This window comes from Meles meles, chromosome 18 (assembly GCF_922984935.1).
Source record: "Meles meles chromosome 18, mMelMel3.1 paternal haplotype, whole genome shotgun sequence".
Lineage (NCBI taxonomy): Eukaryota > Metazoa > Chordata > Mammalia > Carnivora > Mustelidae > Meles > Meles meles.
The window spans coordinates 60,815,737-60,838,564 of record NC_060083.1 but is presented as its reverse complement, the minus strand read 5'-3'; the positions used below and the strand labels follow the sequence as shown (position 1 = coordinate 60,838,564).

The window sequence follows — 22,828 nt, the reverse complement described above, 5'->3', positions numbered from 1 at the left end:
ATCCAATCTCGCCTCCTGGGCCCGGGGCCACGCCACCTCCTGCAGGAAGCCCAGCGTAGCCATTGGTATTCCCAAGGCCCTGACCTCATCCTCCCGGGGAGCAGGCGCTCTCCCAGTAACTCTGGGCGCCCCGGGCCCTGCTCGGCAGAATGCTCGCAGTGCGGTGCCCGCTCTGGCTCCCGTTCCTCCTTTTCACTTCTCCCGACCGGCGCCCCTTCAGTGCTGTCCTTTGTGACTGTCCTAAGAGGTCGGGCAGAGCCGAGAGCTCACCCCTTGTCCTAGGCACTCATTCTGCCGGTCTCTGAGCAGGGGTCAGAGGACACTTTGGCTTGCCTCCCAGAGACCGTCTTTACAACCCCGGTGATCAAATGCAACGATGCTTGCCCAAGTGACTTAAGGTCCTGGTGTCTGGAGTGGGCCGGCTCCCCAGCTGCCCCCGGAGATGCCACATGGCCAAAGCCACGGCCTCCTGCGGTGCCCTGAGGTCCGTCCGCTCTGCCTGTGCAAAATGCTTTGTGAACGTCACCTTTCACAGGTTAAGGCTACTTTACAAGGATATATGAATAAAGCGTCCAGGAAACACAAAAGACCTTCATTACTCTATTTGGTCCAAATATTTTCGAGGCCCAAACCGGGTCACGGGTGACAAAGCCACAGTCCTCAGCCAGGACGCTCGGCCCACAGGCCCCGGCTACATCTCCGATGTGGCGGGCTCAGACTACGGCGGCAGCGGCGAGCTCACCCTCCCTGCCGCGGCCTCTGCGTGATCCGCAGTAAGATTTCAGTGCGAACTGCAAAGCCGCAAAACACATGGTAAAATTATAAGCCAAACAACAGAAATTCAGAGCTCATCTAATTACCTAAGGGAAACTCTCTAAGGATATCATGAACAGAGGCAGGGAATTTGTTACGGACGGCACAGCAGCGCTCTCCCCAGCACGTACAAAGCGCAAATCGATGCTATCTGTCTGTGAAAAATAAAAAACACATTTATCTGAACAGCCAAGAAAAAAATTGCAATTTATTAAGATTCAACAAAGCGTTGTACTTCGGAAAGCAACTCTCGGTGCATGTTCTTCAACGATCACATTCTATGAGGAAAAAACATTAAAAGCCACAAACTTGTTTTTTAATCTCAGAGTTACAGACATCTTTTAATTCAAAAGAAAACGGTCAAAAAAAAAAAAAATCAACAAAACCCAGAAACAAACAGACAGAGTCTTTACTTCCATCCCCAATTTTAAAACCTGTTTTTCTACAAGTCGATGCGAAGCGGCAGCAGGAGAGCCGTCTGGCGCACGCACGCACGCACGCACGCACGCACATTTGATAGACATACGTGAGGACATGTACATCAAATATACAGCGCGTGTAATGGCAATGAGATGCTACTCCTCTGAGGAAGGTTTGTTCAGCTCACACACACTCAGCTTGAGAAAACAAGTCTTGAACCCCGTTTGTGCATAGTTCATGATCCTCTATAAAACCAGCTTTTGTTGACCTGCAATTCTGCAGGACCTTCTTTTTTTGTTTTTTGTGGGTTTTTTGTTTTTGTGGTTTTTTTTTGTTTTTTGTTCTTTTTTTCGTTTTGTTTTGTTTGGATAAAACCATTAAAAAGCTAATTAAAAAAAATGTAATGCACAAGTTTCCTGATCAAGCAGGCAGGGAGCACAATGTTCATATATTTTTAAACATACTTGAGGGTATGTTACTCCATTGTCTGTCTTTCTTGCAAAACAATCAAAACATTGATCATTTTTAAAACATAAAGCAATTTTTAATATATAAAGCACTCTTCAAACATCTATTTCTTTTGAGTCCGTTATTTGGTAAATATGTAACTGCTACACATTAGAGATTAGGTATTTTTCTTCTTTGTGTTTTTTTTTTCCTTTTTTCTTTTTTTTTCTTTATTTTTTTGTTTGTTTTTTAATAACATCTTCAGTGCTAGGAGTTGGGTTACAAAATACATGAAATGGTGTGGAGCTGCCCCTCGGGAACCCTGGCTTTCCTGAGAGCGCGTCCGCATGTGCAAGACAGTGACCACAACGTCTCGTCACCTCGACGAAGGGGGACAATTGACAGTCCACAACGATGGCCGGAGGGAAGGGACGACACTGTTCAATCCCAGAGCTCTGAAGTAGCGTATCTGCATTCTGAAAATAGGTTTCTTTACCACGGAAGTCTCTTTTTTTTCTTTTTTTTTTCTTTTTTTTTTTTTAAATTCCTTTTTAAAATTTTTTTATTTTAAAGTCTGAAGGAGAAAAAAAGGTCTGTAAACAGGTGGGAGCCCTGAGCACGGGCCCCTCCGAAAGCGGTCACCACCCACGTCCAAGTGCTTGTCTCCGTTCCTCCTGCGGAGCCGTCCGGTCTCCGCGAGGATCTATGGCCACAGTTCTGCAACAGCTGTCTTCTCTCTCACTTTCTAGTCCACATGGAAACACGGTGCAATACTCTGGTAATTCTCTTGCATTAGTCCACAATAAAAAGCTGCTAAAGGTAGGTATACAGATTATTTCTCCAGAGATATACACTGTAATTTTTAAACGCAATAACAGAGTCCTTGAGTAAACATTTACACGTGAATTGTCACCGGCCCTGTCCTGTGAATTCTCTTTCGTGTATAGGATTAGCAAAAGGAAGGGCAGGGACACTCAGTGCAAAGTTAGAAGCTAATAATAGTAACAAACGTTTGACCAATGCGCCAAAAAAAAAGCATATACTGAATCAAAGGGAAAACCCACAGTTAAATCCCTCACACACGGAACACACAAACAAAGTGTGCCCACGCGCGCACGCACACACACGCACACACGCTTCTATTTCCACACACACGCACACGCACATAGGCTGTGAACTCAGAAATGTTTCCTAGAGCCTGTTTCTGCGCACTGACGTCAGCCTGGAAGTGTAGAATTCGACGCGGCAAGTGTTCACATTTCCTTATTGGCCTGCTGGATTCAAGTATTTGCATGTTTGATATGTCTTTTTTTTTAACTTTTAAAAAATATTTTTTGGGATAAAAAAAATGGCATGAAAAAGTAATGAAACAAGGGTAATGTGCATAGGCGGACCCGTGGGAGCAGAGAGCAGGCCGCAGGCTGCCGCCTCCGCGCAGCTCGCCGGTCTGGGCCACCAGGCCCGCCGCGTGGAGCCCGTGCTGTGCGCCCAGTGATGGACACCAGCTCCCCCTGATTACGGGGTCCGCCTCTGGTAATGTGCATAATCGTCACAGGCTCGTTTTAAATAGGCTTTCTCGTCTCCCTCCCTCCCGCCCCCCTTGATAAAATAACCCTTTCCAGCCCACAATCTGAAAAGTGCCCTTCATGATAGAACTATTCTAAGCAGCTTTTATACTTGAAAAATCGACGACACACCACGCCGACGTAAGACGACACAACATGGAAAGCTGTGAGGGACATCCCGTCGCTAGCACGTGACACTGGCCGAGCGCAGCCCGCACTGTCTCGCGGGCAGTTCGCAAGGACCGCGGCCAGGGCTCGTCTTCAGCCCTGGACAGAGGTACTCAAAGGGCTGCCGGGCTGCTCAGGTCGCGCGGGGTCCTCAGCGCCGCCCGGACTGGAAAGGGTCAGCTTTTTCTTCCGAGTGCTGATGATTGTGGCGCCCCTGGGGTCCTCTCGGTCCTAGATGGATTCCCCACTGAGAAGGTCGCCGGGAAGCAGAGTGTTCAGCGGGGTGGGGCTTCCGATGACCCGGCCGTCGTCACTGCTGGGCGGGCCCCACAGGCTGCTCGAGTACTGGGGGACTCCGCCCCATAGCAGGTCACTGCTCCCTTTGCCGGCCAGACACGGGGCACTCCAGTGGCCAGCGTCACCGCGCACCAGGCCGTGGGAGCTGCCCGAGGCGCCCAGCCGCGTCTGGCCGGTGCCCGTGCTGGACTGCCAGCTGGAGGTGGGTGGCAGTGCTTGGCCTTGGGCTAAGAAACGGTTCACCTCTTCTTCGCCGGCGAACTCAGCCAAGATGGTAGTGTTTCCCAGAACACACCTGAAAGAGCAGGACGGCAACAAAATGAAGAGCTGGTTTTTTGGGAGATAAGAAATTTGGCAGCGCTTCAGCTAGACTAAGAAAAACCCAGAAGACTCAAATGAATACCGTCACAACTGAAGGAGGAGACAGGACTGCCTGCCAACACAGAAGTGCAGAGCGTCCCGAGAGCTCTAGGAAGGGTTCTGTGCCGACACACTGGACAACCTAGAGGAAATGGACAAATGCCTAGAAACAGATGCCCTACCGAGATTGAATCACGGAGACAGAGAAAGTCTAAACAGACCAGTAACGAGTAAGGAGACTGCATCAGTGACCACAAACCCTCCCAGCAAGGAAAAGCCCAGGACCACGTGATCTCACTGGTGAATTCTACCAAACATTTCCACGAGAATTAACACCAATTCTTCTCAAACTCTTCAAAACACGGGAGAGGAGGAAACACTCCTGAACTCTTTTCTGAGGCCCATGATATCCTGCTACCAAAGCTAGATCTGGACACAAGACAACTAGAGCCTGAAACCCCTGATGAACACAGTGTAAACATTCTCAACGAAATATCAAGCATCCGAACTCAACAGCACATAAAAAGGACTACACGTCCGCAGTTAAGCCGGATTTACTCCCGAGACGCAAGGAAGGGTCAACACACGCAAATCACAAACCGACACATCGCACGGACGAAAGACCCAAGTCCTCCTGCCTCAGCAGAAGCTGCGACAGCATCTGACGAAACTCTCGACTTTTCATGCTAAAGAGCCTCCACAAACGGGACAGAAGGAACGTGGCTCTGTGTCAGAAAGGCCATCTGTACGTGACAGGCACACAGCTGACATCATACTCGACGGGGAGAGGTTGCAAGCGCCTTCTCTAAGGTCAGGAACAAGGCAGGCGCGCCTGCTCTTGCCATCGCTACTCCACACCCCACCGGAAGTCCTTAGCCAGAGCGATCAGGCAAGACAAAGAAATAAAAGGCGCCCAAATCGGAAAGGAAGAAGTGAAACGGTCACTATTTGCAGAGGACGTGATCTTATATAGAGAAAACCCTAAAGACTTAACCAAAAACACGGCTGGAAGTGATCAGTGAGTTCAATAAAGTCTGCAGGATATGCGACAAACATGAAAAACAGCTGCATTTTATACACTAACAATGAAACATCTGAAGAAAAAATTAAAAAAAAAAACTCATTCATGACAGCATTAAAAAACAACAACAACAAAAAACCCCTTAGGGATAAATCTGACCAGGGAAGTGAAAACTTCATACAATGAAAACTAAAACACTAAGGGCACCCGGGTGGCTCAGTGGGTTGAGCTTCTGCCTTCGGCTCAGGTCATGATCTCAGGGTCCTGGGATCGAGTCCTGCGTCGGGCTCTCTGCTCAGCAGGGAGCCTGCTTCCCTCTCTCTCTGCCTGCCTCTCTGCCTACTTGTGATCCCTCTCTCTGTCAAATAAATAAATAAAATCTTAAAAAACAAACGAACAAAAAACTAAAAGACCTAAGTGAAAGAGACTGAAGAAGATAAAATGCGAGGCCATCCAGGCAACTCAAAGCCGTATCTGGGTTCCATGTAACGTCTATAAAATTCCCAGCGGCATTCTTCACAGACATTCGTACGGAGCCATGAAAGACTCCAAACAGCCATAGCGATTCGGAGAAAGAACAAAGCTGGACGCATCACACTCGCTCATTTCAAACTATACTCCAAAGCCTTAGGAGTCAAAACAGTATGGTTCTGGCAAAAAACCCCAGGTGCACAGACCAGCGGAACAGAACAGAGAGCCCAGAAACAGAGCCCCATGTAGACAACTGATCTGTACTTGACAGGGGCACCAGAGCACTCAATGGGGAAAGGACAGTCTCTCCAACAAATCTGCTGGAAAAGCCGGAGAAGCACGTGGGGAATGGTGACCGGCGGACGCCTGTCTCCCATCACCCACAAAAGTTAACGAGAAATGAATTAAAGACATAAACATAACATCTGGAACCATAAAACTCCTGGAAGAAAACAGGGAAAAAGCTCCTTGACACTGGTCTCGGCAACGGTTTTTGATACGACACTGAAGGCACACGGCCGCCTGTCTGGCTCGGCTGGAGGAGCGTGCCACTCTCGATCTCGGGGTTGCGAGCTGGAATCCTGTGTTGTGCACAGGGATAACTTAAGTAAATAAAACTTAAGGAAAAAGAAAAGCACAAGCAATGGAAGGAAAAATGAGTAGGTCTACATCAAACTGGAAATCTCCTGCACAGTAAAGCAAACTGTCAATATCATGAAAAGACAACCTATGGAATGGAGGAAAATATTCATGAAGTGTTCACTTGATAAGGGGTTAATTTTCAAAATATAGAGACAATCATGTAACTCAGGGACGACAACAACAAAAGCCCCAAAATCTGACTGAAGGATGAGCAGAGGAACTAAACAGACATTTTTCCGAAGACATACAGACGGCCAAGAGGTGTATGAAAAGGCGCTCAGCGTCAGTGACGTCACTGAGCATCAAGGAAATGCAAACTGCAACCCAATGAGACCTTGCAGCCCCGTTAGAACGGCTAGACTCGCGAAGACAAAACGTAACCAGAGTTGGGGAGGATGTGGAGAAGAGAACCCTCGCTCACTGCTGAGGGGAATGGAAAGTAGTGCAGCTGCTCCGGAGGTTCCTCAGAAGACCGTAAGCGGGACCACGTGTGGCCCAGCTACCCCACAGCTCCAAGGCTGTCGTGGAGTCACCCCCTGACGCAGCTTAGCAAGGGCGTCCTGTGAACAGCGGCGGGGTGGGGGTGGGGTGCTGGAAGGTGGGTCACATGCCTGGTGGAGACAGTGGCTTCCTTGTGGCCCTGTACTTCACGTGCACACTCCTAGGGCACCTGTCCCTACTGGGGCGCAGGCCACGGCAACTCCGCAGCAGAAGAAACACGTTTCACAAGACACCTGCTACGGCTTGAATCCTGGGCCCCCCATTACCCACATGGACGCTCTAGCCCCCGGCACCTGGGCTGTGCCTGAACTTGGAGACGGGTCTTCAAAGAGGTCATGGAAGTAAAATGAGACCATCGGTGAACACTAATCCATGATGACCTGTGTCCTTCTGAGAAGGGAAGTTGGGACACACGCACACTCAGACTGAGAGGCGACCATGTGACGACCCAGGCAGAGGGCAGCTGCCTGCAGGCCACGGACAAGAGCCCTGCAAGGAACCGACCCCACCGACACTTCGGTGCCTCCAGAACTGAGAGGTGATGAGTGTCTGTGTCACGGCAGCCTCAGGACGCTCCCATGGAGCCCGAACCCAGCGCCACCGGGGCCGCAGCCCGGGACCAGCCGACAGTGGCCAGGACACGTACATGTGCAGGGACTTCTGGGCCTTGGCGGCTTCCTCCTTGGAGCTGTAGCGGACCACGGCGTTGCCTTGAGTCAGGTTCAGGTGGAAGGTGATGAGAGGCCCGTGCTGCAAACACAGCGTCCGCAGGGTGGAGCCGTCGATCTGATTGAGGAAGCAAAGGGGGTGGTAACGAGCTTCCCGACTTCTTCCACGGCATTCTTCAAGGAAAATGTGTGTGGCCCGGGTGTATGAAGCACTGGGCAAAGGTCTGTCTTGAAAAGGGCCCAGCATCTATGACTTCATGATTTTAACCTTTTACACGTTGTCATTTACCATGAACTTTTTAATCCTGGGTGTTTCAGTTATACTCTGTGAATGCGTCAATCAGGAGAAAGAAAGACCCCATTTTGGTTGTGGCCTCCCACCCACCCAGCCGGGGCCCATCACACAGAGCCCGCAGTTCGTGGCAGCCCTGCGGCGCCTGATCCCAGGAAAGGGGAGCACAGGACAAATGACTCTTCGGTGGGTAAAATTAAAGGCAAGCGACTCTGTTTAAAAGCAAACAGTTCCCCCGGAACATGGAGGTTGTCTGCCTGCACTGCCCCTGCTGTCTTTGGGCCCGAGCGAGGGTCCCCAGCGCAAAGGCTGGCATGCATTGGGGGTGGCGGGAACACTCTGGGGACCATGTCTGGCTGCGCGGTGACCTGTACCCGTACCTGGGGCGTGAGGTTGCGGAGAACGAGCCAGCTGCTTGTCCGTCCTGAGGTGTCGGTGCTCCAGGCGGAACCTGCACAAGCCAGGGACGGCCCCGTCAGCACGGCCTCCAGACGCTTCCTGCCCCAGGTGCGGCGGACACGCCACCACCGCACGCTCTAAGCCCTTCTCAACCTTTGAAAACCCACGTTCTTTTTGGTTTGATGAACCCAGCCCCGCAACTCCTGCAGGCGCCCTGGGGGCCGGATGACGGACCATGGCAGAAGCACCCGTCCCCTCTCCCGAGAATCAACAGTCTAAGACGCTCTGGCTAACAGAGCAGATCCCCAGGGCCGCCAGGATGGGCGCGGAGCGGATTTCGAGCAACGTGCAGCTGGTTCCATCTCGGCTTTTTTGGATCCATGGCCGCGGCTCGGCAGAGGGCCCCGCTGGCGGCTGCAGAACTGCGGTGCCAGGATGCGGGCTGCGGGCCCGATTCATACGAGGGGCTTGGTTTGGGTTCTGGCCTGAAAAGCCCTTTGCTCCAGGGAAATGTTGTGGAGAAGCACGTATCAAAGGCTGAAGCACCTTCTCTAAGGGCCCAGCATGGCCCCTGGAAGGGTGCTGTGGTGGCCGGGCCCGCCTGCCTCTGGGCAGACCTGCCGGACCCTGGGGCCCCGGGCAGAGACTGGAAACCACAGCGGCTGAGGTGCTCGGCCCACACGCTGCCCTGAGAATCTGGGGCCCCTCCTAGGCTCTCCAGGTTCTAAGGGTGGGGCGCAGTCCTTCCCAAGGAACCAGAGGACAAGATGATGGGCACACTCACACCCTGAAGGGCCAGCAGAGCAGGCCCAGAGGCCCTGCGTGCCCCGGCCCGGCCCGCCCGCACATCGAGCACCCGGACTCGTACCCGAGGAGTAAGAGCTGGTCCAGCCGAGGGGACTGGCTCCCCAGGTGGAGGAAGGCTTGGGATTGGCTAAGCCTGGAGGCGGCCTTGTGGGGGCAGCAGTGCTTCTGGGCACCTTCCACAGCTCGTGAGACAGAGAGGCTTGTGTGTGGGAGGCAGGGCCGGAGGACCACGTCGATTTGATGTCTGACAGTTTACCTAGAAAGGCAGGGAGACAGAGCGCAGGGGTTCTGGAGAGCGGAAGACGTCACTGCAGCGTGTGAAGAAGCGTGCAAGGCGCTCTCCGGCACCAGCAGACCATCGGGATGGACAGGAAACACCGAGGAAAGCGCTCCCACGCGAGAACCACGGGGGTGTGTGCGCTCTCGATTTCCTGCCTAAAGATCGACCACCGGCCTGTGCCCAGTGCCCCGGGGAGGCCTCGCCGGGAGGCTGATGCTGAATTCGCTGACTGTGCCAGAACCAAGTCTGCCACCGAGGAAACAGCATTTTTGCAGGTCGAGGCTAAAACGAACTACTGACATCTTCTATTGGGATAAGCTTATAACGGAACACGTTAATCGAGGACAAAAGCCTAATGTGTAGATCCTTTATACCATTCCTTTAGCGACCAGTCCCTTTTCAAGGCAATGCCCCCTGACACCCCACAGCTTTGAGATGAGCCCGCTGGGCCGTACAGTGGAAACGGACACGTGGGGCCCAGCAGCTGGGGACTGAGCGCTCGGCATCTTAGTACCTCCACGGGGGGGCAGAGTGTCTGAAGGCTCTTTGGGAGGGAAAAACCCAATGGGTAACGCCTCCAAACACCAGCTTCTCTTGCACGCAGGCCTCAGCTGGGAGGTGCGTGCACCTGGATGTCTGCCAGGCCCGCCTCCCACGCCCAGCATGACGGGACAGGAAGTGCTGGCGACGGAGTGGTCGCTGTCACGGTGCTCCTGGCATAGCACTGCAGCGACCAGGCCAACACAGAGCCTGGGTGGAGCCCCCTCCACCCCTAGCCACCAGGACTTCAAACAACCAAGCACACACTAATCTTAGCAAAGGTGTCACTGGATGGAAAAGCAAAAATGCTGTAAAAACGGCTGGAGATACCGGGAAATGATTAGACTCTGCCCCTTCCCTTCAGCGACATGATCACAGAAGTACTAGAGGTCGACATGCGTCTCCTCTGTCAACGTCAGGAAGAATAAACAGAAGGAATGACATAATCCGGAAACTCTCTGTTTTCAGTAAGACGCTAAGCTGCATGTTGGATCACTACGATCGTACCTGAGACCGTGTGCCAACACACTGGGGTCAAAGTAAAATGAGAAACTGACTACGGAGGGGGAAGGAAAAGGGTGCTTCACCGTATCAGAACGGCTTTCTTCCCGAGGTGCTGGTGGTAGGGGGTTCCTACGGCGTCTTCACACTGGTTCAAACAGGTCTGAGTGACAAGGTTTGAAGGAATACAGCAACATATCTGAAGAAGTCTGTAGACGACATGCCTTCTGCGAGACTTCTGTCTACTCACAAACCTGACACACACCTTGTTAGCGTCTGGGCTGCATCTCCTTACGTCCTTGTCTTAAGATGTTTTGGTTCAGATTCCCCTAAAGTTTTTACGACAAACACTTCTCAATGCTCCTCTAAGCCTAAACAAGATGTCTTACTTCAAAAACTTCTAAAAGCCTAGGGTAACAGAGAAGGCAACAGGTGGGAAGCGGCCACACTTTCTGGGACCTACACATCTCCCTCATCGACTTCCCAACGGGGGCCACCTGCACGCTCCGCACCCCTGTGCTCCCCTCATGCTGCAGCCACGGGGGAGGGGAGGAGAGGGGAGCAGGTCCGTGGAAGCAGGTAGGCCCTGTCCTACAGCCACGTGCCCTTCACGACCACCCCGCAGGGGTGATGTTCCTTTTCCTGCTGCACACGGCAGGGGGCAGGGGTGCCGAGGCCCCCTCTCCATCACCCCGCACGGCCCCCAGCTCCGGGGCGAGTGGACGGACGTCAGGAGAAGCCAGTGCATACCTGCAATGCTGGGCGCGGGCGCGATGCTGCTGAAAGAGCGACCGTAGCCGGAGGCACTGAGCGGCCAGGCACTCGAGGAAGGCAGCGCGGCACTCTGAGATGATGGTGGGGAGGACCCTGCGGAAGCACACACACGCTCAGAGAGGTGGGAGGCGGGCACTGGGGCAGCCCTGAGCCCGGGGTGTGGCCGTGCCACCCACCGAGAGGGAGGCTGCTCCAAAGGGGCTGGTTTTGGCCACGGAGTTGACCATATAGGTGTGACGTGGTCAGGTCCACGGCCAGGGCAGACAGACCCTTGGATCCCAGGGCCCAGGAGACAGTGGCAGTCTCTTGCAGGCAGGGTCTCCAGGCACAGGAGAAGAGGGTTGGTGGCAGAATGCCGAGAACGCTGCCCAGAACGTGAACCGACTGCGCTGACTCCCTCCCACGTAGGATAAAACTCACAGTACAGGGCACTCCCCATCTTTGCACACCTCAAACAATATCCACAAATTCAAAAGCCAAAAAACTCTAAGCTTTTCGTTATATATTTTACTGTAGAAAGACCAGCACTTCATTCTGACTCAGAACGTCTCAGGTGTCCACTAGGTCCTGTCTGCGCCTCTCCCTGGTGACACAGGCATGAGGTAGCGCCCCGTGTGGGGAACCGGAGGACTGTTCCCCCAACCACAGTCCCCTCCTGTGAAAACACTTGCTAGTGCCCCGGGAGGGAGGCTGTGGGGAGGGGGGGTGGCCGCCCCTGTGCAGCTCCCTGCTGTCTGGCGGCTCCATGTCACCCTCCTCCAGGCTTCTCCGAGGGCAGGAAGGTGGGGAACCAGAAGGGTGAAGCAGTGCTGACAGTGTGGGTTAGAGCAAAACAGAATCTGAGCTCCTCTGATTCAGAAAGTTATTCCACCAGTGTGTGGAAGCTGGTGGGGTGGGGACAAGAGCACGTGACAGTCTGCTTGTCACATTTACTTCCACAAATAGAATCTCACAAGACATGGAAGCCAGATGCAGGGGCCCACCTGGGCTGGTGCACTGACCAACCCCGGGGGTATACGCTTTACAGAGATGACCAGGCACGGGGCACCTCTCAGACTTGTGCAGTGTGCAACCTGCACAGCTGTCTACAGCTGCCCTGTGATCGACCTCTTTAGAATGAGGGCACGAGAACTCACGAACATTAAAACTGACTTGTAGGGCGCCTGGGTGGCTCAGTGGGTTAAAGCCTCTGCCTTCGGCTCAGGTCATGATCCCAGGGTCCTGGGATCGAGCCCCACGTCGGGCTCTCTGCTCCACAGGGAGCCTGCTTCCTCCTCTCTTTCTGCCTGCCTCTCTGCCTACTTGTGGTTTCTCTCTGTCAAATAAAGAAAATATTAAAAAAAACAAAAACAAAAACAAAAACTGACTTGTAATCTGCAGGTTAATATCAAATCAGAACTTACTGTCAATGGCAGTAAATGAAAAACAAAAATACAAATGAGAAAGCAACACCTAGTATAGTTGATACTCAACAGAAAAAATAGAGAATCATATATGAAAACATGTAAAATAAGTCAGTATCAAGAGGTTAATAGCTGGGGCACCTGGGAGGTTCAGTGGGTTAAAGCCTCTGCCTTCAGCTCAGGTCATGATCTCAGGGTCCTGGGATTGAGCTCCACATCGGGCTCTCTGCTCAGCAGGGAGCCTGCTTCCCTCTCTCTCTCTGCCTGCCTCTCTGCCTACTTGTGATCTCTGTCAAATAAATAAATAAAATCTTAAAAAAAAAAAAAAAGAGGTTAATAGCTATTCTCCTTGTTTTCCGTCTAGGGCACGTTTTCTTGTTTTTCTTCTCTCTGGACTTTAGGTCAAGCTGTTTAATCAAAACTACAGCAGCCAGGGAGGAGGTGCCCAGCGGATTGAGTTGGCGAAACATGTGACCCTTGGTCTTGGGGTTGTGGGTCAAGCCCCACGCTGGCTGCAGAGAGGACTTAAAAATTAAAAAAACAAACAAATCAACAAAAAAACTGGGGCGCTTGGCTGGCTCAGTCCGGGAAGCACGTGACTCTTGATCTCCGGGTCATGAGTTCAAGCCCCACGTTGGGTGTGGGGCCTATTTCAAAAAAACAAGAACAAACACAAAAAAACCCGAAAACAAACTATAAAAAAGTATGATGCATTTGTGGCTCGGTCCCTGAGCAAAAGGTCAGCCAAAGGGGCTGCCTGGAAGCGGGTGGTGTGTGGGGAGCAGCACACTGCGCTCCGGAGAGAGGTGGGGGCAAGGTCCGGACTCTGCAGCTTGGCTGCGCTGGCGCTGGGGCAGTGGCATGATCACGTGCCCGGGGCTACATAAAGAGAAGTTCTGTATGTTCTCCTTCTCCCAAATACAAACCACGAGGGCACAGGAGCAAGGGGCCTGCAGGAGGGATCCGGGAGGAGCTGTCCAAGACCGGCCCCTCACAGCCCTTGCGGTCACATGACATCACATGGTGCTTCGGGGTGCCCAGGTTGGATGGCTGCCTGCCTCCTCTTTACCCTGGAGCCGGAGACCCCACTTTCTCATCTGATCCCGACGCCAGGACCTCTGTCCCTTCTAGATGCCCTTCTGCCTGCTCTGCCTCAGCCACTCTGGATGGGAGGACAGCCGTTAGGTCCTGCCCGCACAATTCACTTCCTTCTCCACGCCACCTTCGTCCTGTCACAGCACCCTTGTGCAAACGCGGAGGTCGTCCGCAATGCTCCAGAGGCCACTTGGGGGCCAAGGGACCACTAGAGGGCCCACGGGGCACTGGCACAAAGCTCTGTGCGACGCCGAGCAACCTGGACACTTTCCAAGATCTCTCAATACCCGGGTCAGGGCTGCCCCTTCACACCTGTCCACAATCCTCAAAATCCACTGACGGACAGTCGTCCCAGGACACCACCCTCCTGCCACACTCAGGGCAACAAGCACTGAGGGCCGAGTTGGACTTCTGGCTGCTGCCAGTCTGACCACCCGAGTGGCCTTACTGGGCCCGAGCGTCCACGGCTGCCCTGCTGCTCCCTCCCACTCTCCAGACACGGGGTTGCCACCGTATCAGCGTCGCCCTCTCGGCATCGCGCCTGAGAGCTGCACAGACGCTTCCAACGGTCCGGCCAGCTGCTCCCTGCCGCCCCCTGGAAGCTCGAGTCTGACACAGCGAGCACCCACAACACGCACCCTGAGTTGCACCCGGAACACAGCGCTGGGGGCGGAGTTCAGTCTCTTATCAGACTTTGTGGAAGGAAACAGACTGAGGAGGAGGAGGAGGAAGGGGTCAATTCGCCCGTAGTTTAACCAGATTTCAGGTGGGAGCTTTCTCCGAGCAGCTGCATGGGTGGTACCGGGATCGTACAGCACAGCGGTCAGAGACGATGGAAATCAATCTCCATCTCACCATCGGCACTGCCTCCAGCCGGGGACGAGTGCCCACAGGTGTGTGTCACAGTGTCCCTGCCACACAGCCCGCACGCCACCCCGGTGCCCCCGGATACGCACGGGAGGCCCTCCGTGCCGGGCCGCTGGCGGCCGCTCTCCTCACCTCCACTCTTGAGGAGGTAGCGGTTGACGTCCTGGATGGTGGTATTGATAGTGGGCCCGGTGGGGACACTTCCAGGAGTGACGTCGGGGTCGTTCTCGGGGTCTATATTCTGAAGTCCTTTCCACGGAACTCCAGGATGGAATTCTAGAAAATGCCGAACAAAATGGAAATCAAAACACGAGTACTATCATACCTTCCCATTCCTTCATGGTAATTTAGGAAAATTCTTATGATCTGCTAGTTACAATAGGACACCCATCCTAGACTTTCAGGAAATCATCGCTCCTCTGGCACGAGCAGAAGCAGGGATCACAGCTGCCACATCGAGAGTGTTCAGACGCTGTGCAGTCTAGAACAGTCTGGCCGGATGCAACAGAGCATCCACTCTCCTTCTGTTCCTCCCACGGAACCAAGGGACTACAGGAAGGTGCCGGGAGCTAACCACTTCCCAAATCTGCGTGACAAAAGGATTTCCAGTGGAAAAGCCACAGCTGTGGGGTTCCTGCTTCCAGGGCTCCTAGCTCAGGTCCCGGCTTCTCCCGAGCGGGAGTGCTCTCCTCGGGCTTGGGGCAGTTCTGACCTGCGGCTGGACAGACGTGTTGTACGCTCTCACCTGGGGGCCAGTTGATGCTGGAGCCGTTGGAGATTTTATCGCTGTCAGATTTGGCACGTGACCAGCTATGGGGAACAGCTACAGGCGGACTGGCTGGTGACTCACTGTTCGGGATTAAGTCGTACCGGCCATAGGAGTCGTCCACGGAGGACTTGGCTGGAGGCCCGATGCTTAGACCTCCAGGGATAGCACCTGTGGGGCCAGCGGGAGACAGAGAGCTGAGTGGACAGGAGAGCCCCTGCGCCCTCACTCCTAAGCACCGGGCCCTGCCCCTTCCAGACGTACACGAACTATCACACTTAGTTTGTCCTGCACTCGCTAAGGCTAAGGGACTACTTTGGTTAGCCCCAACTTCGTCTGCAAAGGCTGAAATTCTTTTTATTCTTTGAAGATTTTATTTTTAGGTGCTCTCTACCCCAACGTGGGGCTCAAACTCACAACTGTGAGACCCCGAGGCACACGCTCCACCGACTGAGCCAGCCAGGCGCCCCAAGACCAAAACTCCTTCAGAACCATTTTAGTTTGTCAGGTGGGAAATCTTGGCAAAACACAAACCCATACCACTGAAAGTGGGCCTGCGCCTTTCTGGGGCCCAGCTTCTGAGTCTCTGTGCTTAGCGACTCTGTGGTTGTGTGCGTCCTGCTCTCCCTCCCTCTGCAAGGACAAACTGGGCAGGTGACTGCTGGGCCCTTATCTTCTGGAGTGGACCGCCAAGGGTGACCTCGCTCTCCTGACACGGAAAGCGCCCGGGTAGCCCGTGATGATTCTCTTGTAGAATTAACAGTTAGGAAAAATTTGGTTTTTCCTTTTAGAGTCAAGAGAGAATCCTAAAGCTATTATATTTCCGCCGCTATCTGCGCTGTCAAGAAACAGGGAGCTAAGGTCGGGCTTGCTAGTGGGGCTGCCGGCTTTGGGTATCAGCACTTCTGCTTCCTCCTTTTCCTACGCATTTGCTTTTCTACTGTGTTTTATCATTTTACTGAAAAAATGTCTTCTCAGCAAATTTCTTGTTGAAGAATACACATATAAACTAAAAAATCTGCAGGCCACCACCAACATTCTTTGCTGCTCTGGGGCATGTTCAACTCCTTCCGGGTTTGTAGCAAAAATCCGGAGGCTGCGGTTTCGGGGGCTTTGACCGTGGACTAGCTGGGATCTCACGCGCTTGGGGGGGAATGGAAGGGTCCATGCTAACGGAATTCTTAGACAAGAGCTGGTGTGCGCAGTGACACGGGCATGCTCTACAACCAGACCGTCGGCCCGTGCGGCAGGAGTGACCGGACCCCAGGCACCCCGGCTCGGACATACCATGCTTGCTGGGGTTCTGATCGAGGGGAGAAGCAGCACCGGGTAGGTTGTCCATCGGGTTGGGGTGTGTCCACTGAGGGAGGCGTGACTGGGACTGAGACGGGTCCTTTACCGACAAACCACCAGTCATGTCCATGCTGTTGACATTCATGTTTGGGTTCAGTCCAGCTAAAGATAAAAATGCTATTAGGATATGCCTGCTCTTCCTCAAAATTTTATTACATTCCAAAGCTCTCCTGGAGAATCAATCCAAGTCTTAACTCATGGCCACGTACGAACTCTAACTTTTCATGCTCATAGAAAGAAAAGCTTTTTGTCTTTTTAACAACACACATTTCCAGGATATTATTCCCGAATTAAGGTGAAATGGCAACGAATATTCTCTGGTTAAGACCAATGACTCTCGTGCTCGCTTCGGCAGCACATATACTAAGACCAATGACTCTCTTCACTTCGGTTGTCTCAGAGCAAAACAGGGTCCTGCTGCTCCCCAGCGCGCACAGGAAGACAGGGCAAGTCCCGACAATTAGAAAAATCTTTTCGGGGTGCCTGGGTGGCTCAGTGGGTTAAAGCCTCTGCCTTCGGCTCAGGTCATGATCCCAGTGTCCTGGGATCGAGCCCCGCATCAGGCTCTCTGCTCAGCAGGGAGCCTGCTTCCTCCTCTATCTCTGCCTGCCTCTCTGCCTACTTGTGATTTCTGTCTGTCAAATAAATAAATAAAATCTTAAAAAAAAAAAAAAAAAGAAAAATCTTTTCTGATCTTAGGATACCTTAGGGAAACTCAGCAGATGAACACAACTCCTTCGGAGTTCTGGACAGTGTTCTGAGGTACCAGTACAGGCTGGTGGGGATCATTCCATTCCCCCTCTAGTGATCTTACTTTACCAAAGTCTTCCAGAGTTTATAAATCGAATATCAAACTCCTTTTACAGACATGACCTATGGCGTGGCAGGGCTGCCATGTGCCCCTCGCTGGAATGGCCGCCAACCCTGGCTTGTCCTTCTTACAGCTAAAACCACGTGCTGCTGTACCTGGCCACACTGTGCCGGGTTACTGAAGAAGGGTGAGGAGGACGAGAAAGAGTGCCCAGTGGGGATACCAGTTACGAGCGGGACCTAACGCTCGGCTGGCAGAGAGTAACAGGCAGGTGCGCACCCCGGGATTCACAGACCATCATCTTGGTAGGTTGGTCAAAGCGCATCTCTACTCCTAAGCAAGGCACTGAACAGCTTTGTTCTTGACTTTGAATCTGCGTCTGCAAACTCCAATGCCTACATGGGCCAAGTGGCTGAGAAGTGGGCCCGGTGGGGACATTGCTTGTCCCACCTAGAGTGCCAGCGGCTGGTGTCAGCCTGTGACAGCCATATGGAAGGCAAACCCCATGGAGCCATTTTATTTTATTTACTTATTTTTTTAATTAAATATATATTTTTAAAGATTTTATTTATTTACTTGACAGATCACAAGTAGGCAGAGAGGCAGGCAGAGAGATGGGGGAAGTAGGCCCTCCACTGAGCAGGGAGCCCGACCCGGGGCTTGATCCAGGACCCCGAGCCAAAGGCAAAGGCTTAACCCACTGAGCCACCCAGGTGCCCCACGGAGCCATTTTAAAAGAAGCCAGAAGTTACTGTCATTTGAAGATTTTTAAATGTTGGCAACTAGCACACACACACACACACACACACACACACGCACTTTGCAGACGAAACACAACACCTGTGCAGGTGAGACGGCCAGAGGCTGCCTGTGTGCGGTTGGCACGGAAAGCAATCTTCGCTTCCATTTTGCACTGACCTAGTTGGGTGAGGGGACCACGAGGCCGGGTTCCAGCCTGGCCTTCAAAGTTTTGGGCGTGCACCCATCTCCCCAGCATGCCCGCTCACTTGTGGACCCCCGCCACAAGTCGGCACGACCACCGGGGCACGCCCTGTCCGGCCAGGCTCTGGTCACCGAGGCCCTGCTCATCTGAGATCCGAGTTCAGCCCCTACTGTGGGTCTTTCCTTCGCCACTCAAGGTGAGCACGAGCTCTCCCCTCCCTGTAGCACTGCCTACGAAGGCTATCTTTCATTATTCTACACCTGATCTTCCCGTGTGGATGACAAGTTCCAGCAGTCAAGAGACAGCAAAGCAAGGAGACACCTCATGGGAAGGAAGGTGGGCGGGGCTATAACCACTGACGAAAAATGCCAACCACCAAGCAGAGAGGCCATCTTATAGGCTACATTTCTTATACTGGATTAGCTACTTCTTTTTCTCCTACAATTTTTATTTGTCAGAGAGAGAGAGAGCAAGAGCACACAAGCAGGGGGCGCAGCAGAGGGAGAAGCAGACCCCCGCTGAGCAGGGAGCCCGACGTGAGGCTTGATCCTAGGATGCTGGGATCAGGACCAGAGTTGAAGGCAGACACTTAACTGACTGAGCCACCAGGCACGCCTGATTAGCTATTTCTTTTCTTTCTTTTTTTTTTTCTTGTATTTTTTTTTAGTAATCTCTACACTCAGTGTGGGGCTTAAACTCAACCCCGAGATCAGGAGTCATATGCTCTACCGACTGAGCCGGCCAGGCGTCCTACTAGATATGTTCAGGAAGTTTGTAAGTTTAATGTGAATATCATAAAACAGTATCAAAATTATTTTTCATCTAATTTTGAAGAGCCACTGCACTAATTCTTTCATTTGTACTAAGGAAAAACCTTGAAGAATCAAGATTATTGTACTCTACTCTCCAAAACCAGGTCGAGAGCCCACATGCCTCTAGGAAGCTGCAGCGGAAGCACGGTGGGCGCCAGACAACGGAATCTGTCTCTGAAAGGGCCCGAAACAAGACGTGCTTCAGTCTGGGTCGTGTCTCACGAAGCGCTGGCGGCATGCGGCAGTGTCCTGCGAACTTCTTCTGTTATCTTAATCTTTAAAGGACCCCAGGAGGTAAATATCCCCAGTTTCAATGGGGAATTGAGGCAGAGCCAGTCAGGCAGGTCACGCAAGGAAGTGCTGAGCCAGCCCTGGGAGAGCTGGGACTCGGCGTGGCAGGCCATCTCCCCAGCCAGGCCTCGGCCACCAGACTGTCCTCCCATGTGCACATAAGGGCTGGGAGCATGGGGCAACGAGAAAGGGAGGGATGACCACAGTTAGCACCCACCAGGTTCATATTAAGGACATACCACAGTGACTGCATGTCAAGGAGAACATGCCCGTACGATTAGGATTAACGGCTCTGTCCAGGGCAGCGTCACGGAGGGGGACCCCATCAGTCAGCAGCACACTCACCGTCATGCATCTGACCTTTGTTCCTCCGGGCATGTCCTCCCTTCGTCATGCAGCTGCACAACTAACAGTCAGCTGGCAAACAAGCCTGAGAGCTGCCGCCAGGTTCTGGACCCCTACGTCAAACTGTCTCGTTTATAATCCGTTTACTGACATGTCCCTACCTGGGACATTTCCTTGATCCCACCTGTGGTTACAGAACCTGTGCCCCTCCTGGCTGGCTTGCAGGACCTGGAGGGAAGCCCCGTGCCTTCTGCAGACCTGCAGGTTTCATGTGCTGAGCATGCGTCCTATGGGTCAGGGGTCAATGCACACATGCGGACTTGGCGGATTACACAAACCGTCTTCTACACCGCAGGGCTTGGATGGGCCACCACTGGTTTCCAAGAAGTATCTGATTCGTAAAAATCTAAACACCTTTACCAGTAAAACCATTACAAGCTCGTCCCTGCAGTTAGGTTGGGGGACGGTGGCCGCTGAAGAGGAGGAAACTGGGAACGGTACAAACTGAGAGAATTCCGGGGCTTTCGCTGGTGCTACTTTAAAAGACTTTAGGCCAGGGGCGCCTGGGTGGCTCAGTGGGTTAAAGCCTCTGCTTTCGGCTCGGGTCATGATCCCGGGGTCCTGGGATCGAGCCCCACATCGGTCTCTCTGCTCGGCGGGGAGCCTGCTTCCCTCCTCTCTCTCTGCCTGCTTCTCTACTTGTGGGCTCTCTCTGTCAAATAAATAAATAAAATCTTTAAAAAATAAATAAATAAAGTAAAAGACGTTAGGCCAGAGGTACGTACGGCCGACGCAGAACTTCGCTCTGCAGTAGCTGGTCGCTGCTGCTCCCCCAGCAGGAGCCAGGGACAGCGTGTGGGCCCGCCCCGCCGGGACTCACCGAGAGGGTAAGGAGCAAAGGTGCTGGGTGAAGCCTGCGGCTCTTTGGTCTGCAGGTCAGGCAGGCCGGGGGCCTGGGAGTGCGGGGGGAAGCTGTCCATGGCCGATTTGCCTGCAGAGGGGTGCAGAGGCAGGTGCGGCGGCGGCGGCGGCTTCACGAGCAGGGCCTGGGCCAGCTGGCGCTGGTGCTGCTGGATCTGCTGCTGCAGGTTCGTGATTGTGCGCGCGACCTGGCGGCGGACACACAGTCAGAAAAGGCGCGGAAGCGGCCCCCGGTCTCTGCTGGCTGGACCCGCCTGCTCCCAAACTATGCCCCCGAGATGGCTAAAAGGGAGGCTCAGCGAGAGGAAAGTCAACAACGGAACAGCCTGCCATTTAGCATCATGAACTCAGGGACGGGGGGCGCTGGCGAGGGCAGCCACACGCCCCGCGATACCTACTTGCTGCTCCTGTTGTCTCATGGGTCCGGAAACGTTGCGCTGAGCCTGTAGCATCTGCTGCTGGATTTGTAACCGTTGGTACGCCTGTTGGCAGAAACGGTTCAGGTACTGGGGATGGTTCAACTTTGTGTATTAAAAAGAGAGACAGAGAGAAAACAGCCAAGACTTTTGGTCCCCTTACTATACTGTGGTTTAAGTATTCCGTGAGGGAGAAGACTTTTTAAAAGGAGAAATGTCTTTCCCAAACCCTTCTAGCACACAGATTTTCAAAAAGTAGTTCAGTCAGTACCCCTGCTTAGTGTAGGTAAGGAGATTTCTCAGGAAATATTTTTCTTTCTTCTTTTTTAAAAAAAATGATTTTATTTATTTTGAGAGACACAGCAAGAGAGGGAACACAAGCAGGCGTAGTGGCAGAGGGAGAAGCGGGCCTCCCGCCGAGCAGGGAGCCTGATGTGGGGCTCGATCCCAGCACCCTGGGATCATGACATAAGCTGAAGGCAGGCACTTAATGACTGAGCCACCCAGGCGCCCCAGCAAATATTTTTCAGTTAACGAAGAGATCAAAATTCTTCTGCTCAAATCTTATAAGCTAAAAGTAAAAGAAGTGATGGGACAATGAAAACTATTCATGCTTCCAGTGACCTGGACGAAAGCTGTCCAGAATGGCTCCGAGGCTGGTAGAAGGGCAGTGACCCACCACCCCGGACAGTCAGAACATGCTCAAGGCTCAAGTGCTGGGGGCCACGTGATGCTCCCCCACAGGCGGCCTGAAACCTGGCCTGCGCACCCCCATCACAGGCCCCGGCCCTGCCTGCCAAGCTGGCTCAAGGGGGCATGAGCACCTCCCACACAGCCACGTACAAGTTCCATCATCCGATCGCTTCAAAATGCTGGCTGCCTACCATACCCTGTTTTCTTAGGACATGGATTTTTTTTTTTTTAAAGATTTATTTATTTGACAGACAGAGATCACAAGCAGGCGGAGAGACAGGCAGAGCAGGCTCCCCGCTGAGCAGAGAACCTGATGTGGGGTTCGATCCCAGGACCCTGACACCATGACCTGAGCTGAAGGCAGCTTAAACCACTGAGCCACTCAGGCACCCCATGACATGGATTTTTTAGGACATGTTTAGCAAGCGGATTTATTAAAACAGGATCCATATAAAGGTAGAGACTGTACTATTAGAAATGCCTTGTTATACTGTAAGTTATAGAGGAATAAAATACTCTACTTAAGTGAATCCTTAAAGGCCCTAAAACTCAACCTCAGGATGCACCAAAATTTCATTTTACCAATTATTTAGAAAATAAAAATTAAAAACAGTAAGCACTGTTTGTAAAACAGAGCATATTTAACATAATTCAAGATTTTCTTGCCTTTTCTGCCATCTTTCCATGCCACCATCACGGCGCACCTGAGTGTCCCGGCGGCTGCTCTCAAGAGCACCCACAAGGCCGAAACGAGAGGCACAGGCCAGGCTCCGGGTCACTGTCAGGGTTCTAGTAGTGAGCAGGGCTCGGGCTCCACTCACTGGAAAACCGGCCCTTCAGACTGCTGAGACGGAGCCTCATGGGCAGTACGGGGTATAGGGCTGACAGGGCTCGGGGGCTCCTGTCAGGAAAGCTTTGGCATCAATGCTTTAGTCCTTTTAGAGGCCTTTTTTCCTTCCTTAATGATTCCTGGTCCTTTTCTTTTTTTCCCTTATTTTTCAAAGATTTTTACTTATTTATTTGAGAGAGAGAGAGCGAGAGAGAGCATGAGAGAGGAGAAGGTCAGAGGGAGAAGCAGACTCCCCATGGAGCTGGGAGCCTGATGCGGGACTCGATCCCGGGAAGTCTGGGATCATGACCTGGGCC

General features: G+C 52.8%; 1 protein-coding gene across 3 annotated transcripts in view; it reads right to left on the bottom strand.

Annotated features, from left to right (window-relative positions):
- Positions 1–993: 993 nt before the first annotated feature.
- TNRC6C (trinucleotide repeat containing adaptor 6C) overlaps positions 994–22,828 on the bottom strand; it is a 93,878-nt gene continuing 72,043 nt past the window's right edge. For all 3 annotated transcript variants that reach the window (XM_045984159.1, XM_045984160.1, XM_045984161.1), the window contains 10 exons: positions 20,972–21,055; positions 20,533–20,761; positions 16,385–16,552; positions 15,077–15,268; positions 14,464–14,607; positions 10,943–11,059; positions 8,933–9,127; positions 8,046–8,116; positions 7,352–7,491; positions 994–4,005 (listed from right to left, as the gene is read on the bottom strand). In XM_045984159.1, coding sequence (XP_045840115.1) covers positions 3,645–4,005; positions 7,352–7,491; positions 8,046–8,116; positions 8,933–9,127; positions 10,943–11,059; positions 14,464–14,607; positions 15,077–15,268; positions 16,385–16,552; positions 20,533–20,761; positions 20,972–21,055 — 1,701 coding nt within the window. In that variant the 3' untranslated portion in view covers positions 994–3,644. The remainder of the gene's footprint in view (positions 4,006–7,351; positions 7,492–8,045; positions 8,117–8,932; positions 9,128–10,942; positions 11,060–14,463; positions 14,608–15,076; positions 15,269–16,384; positions 16,553–20,532; positions 20,762–20,971; positions 21,056–22,828) is intronic.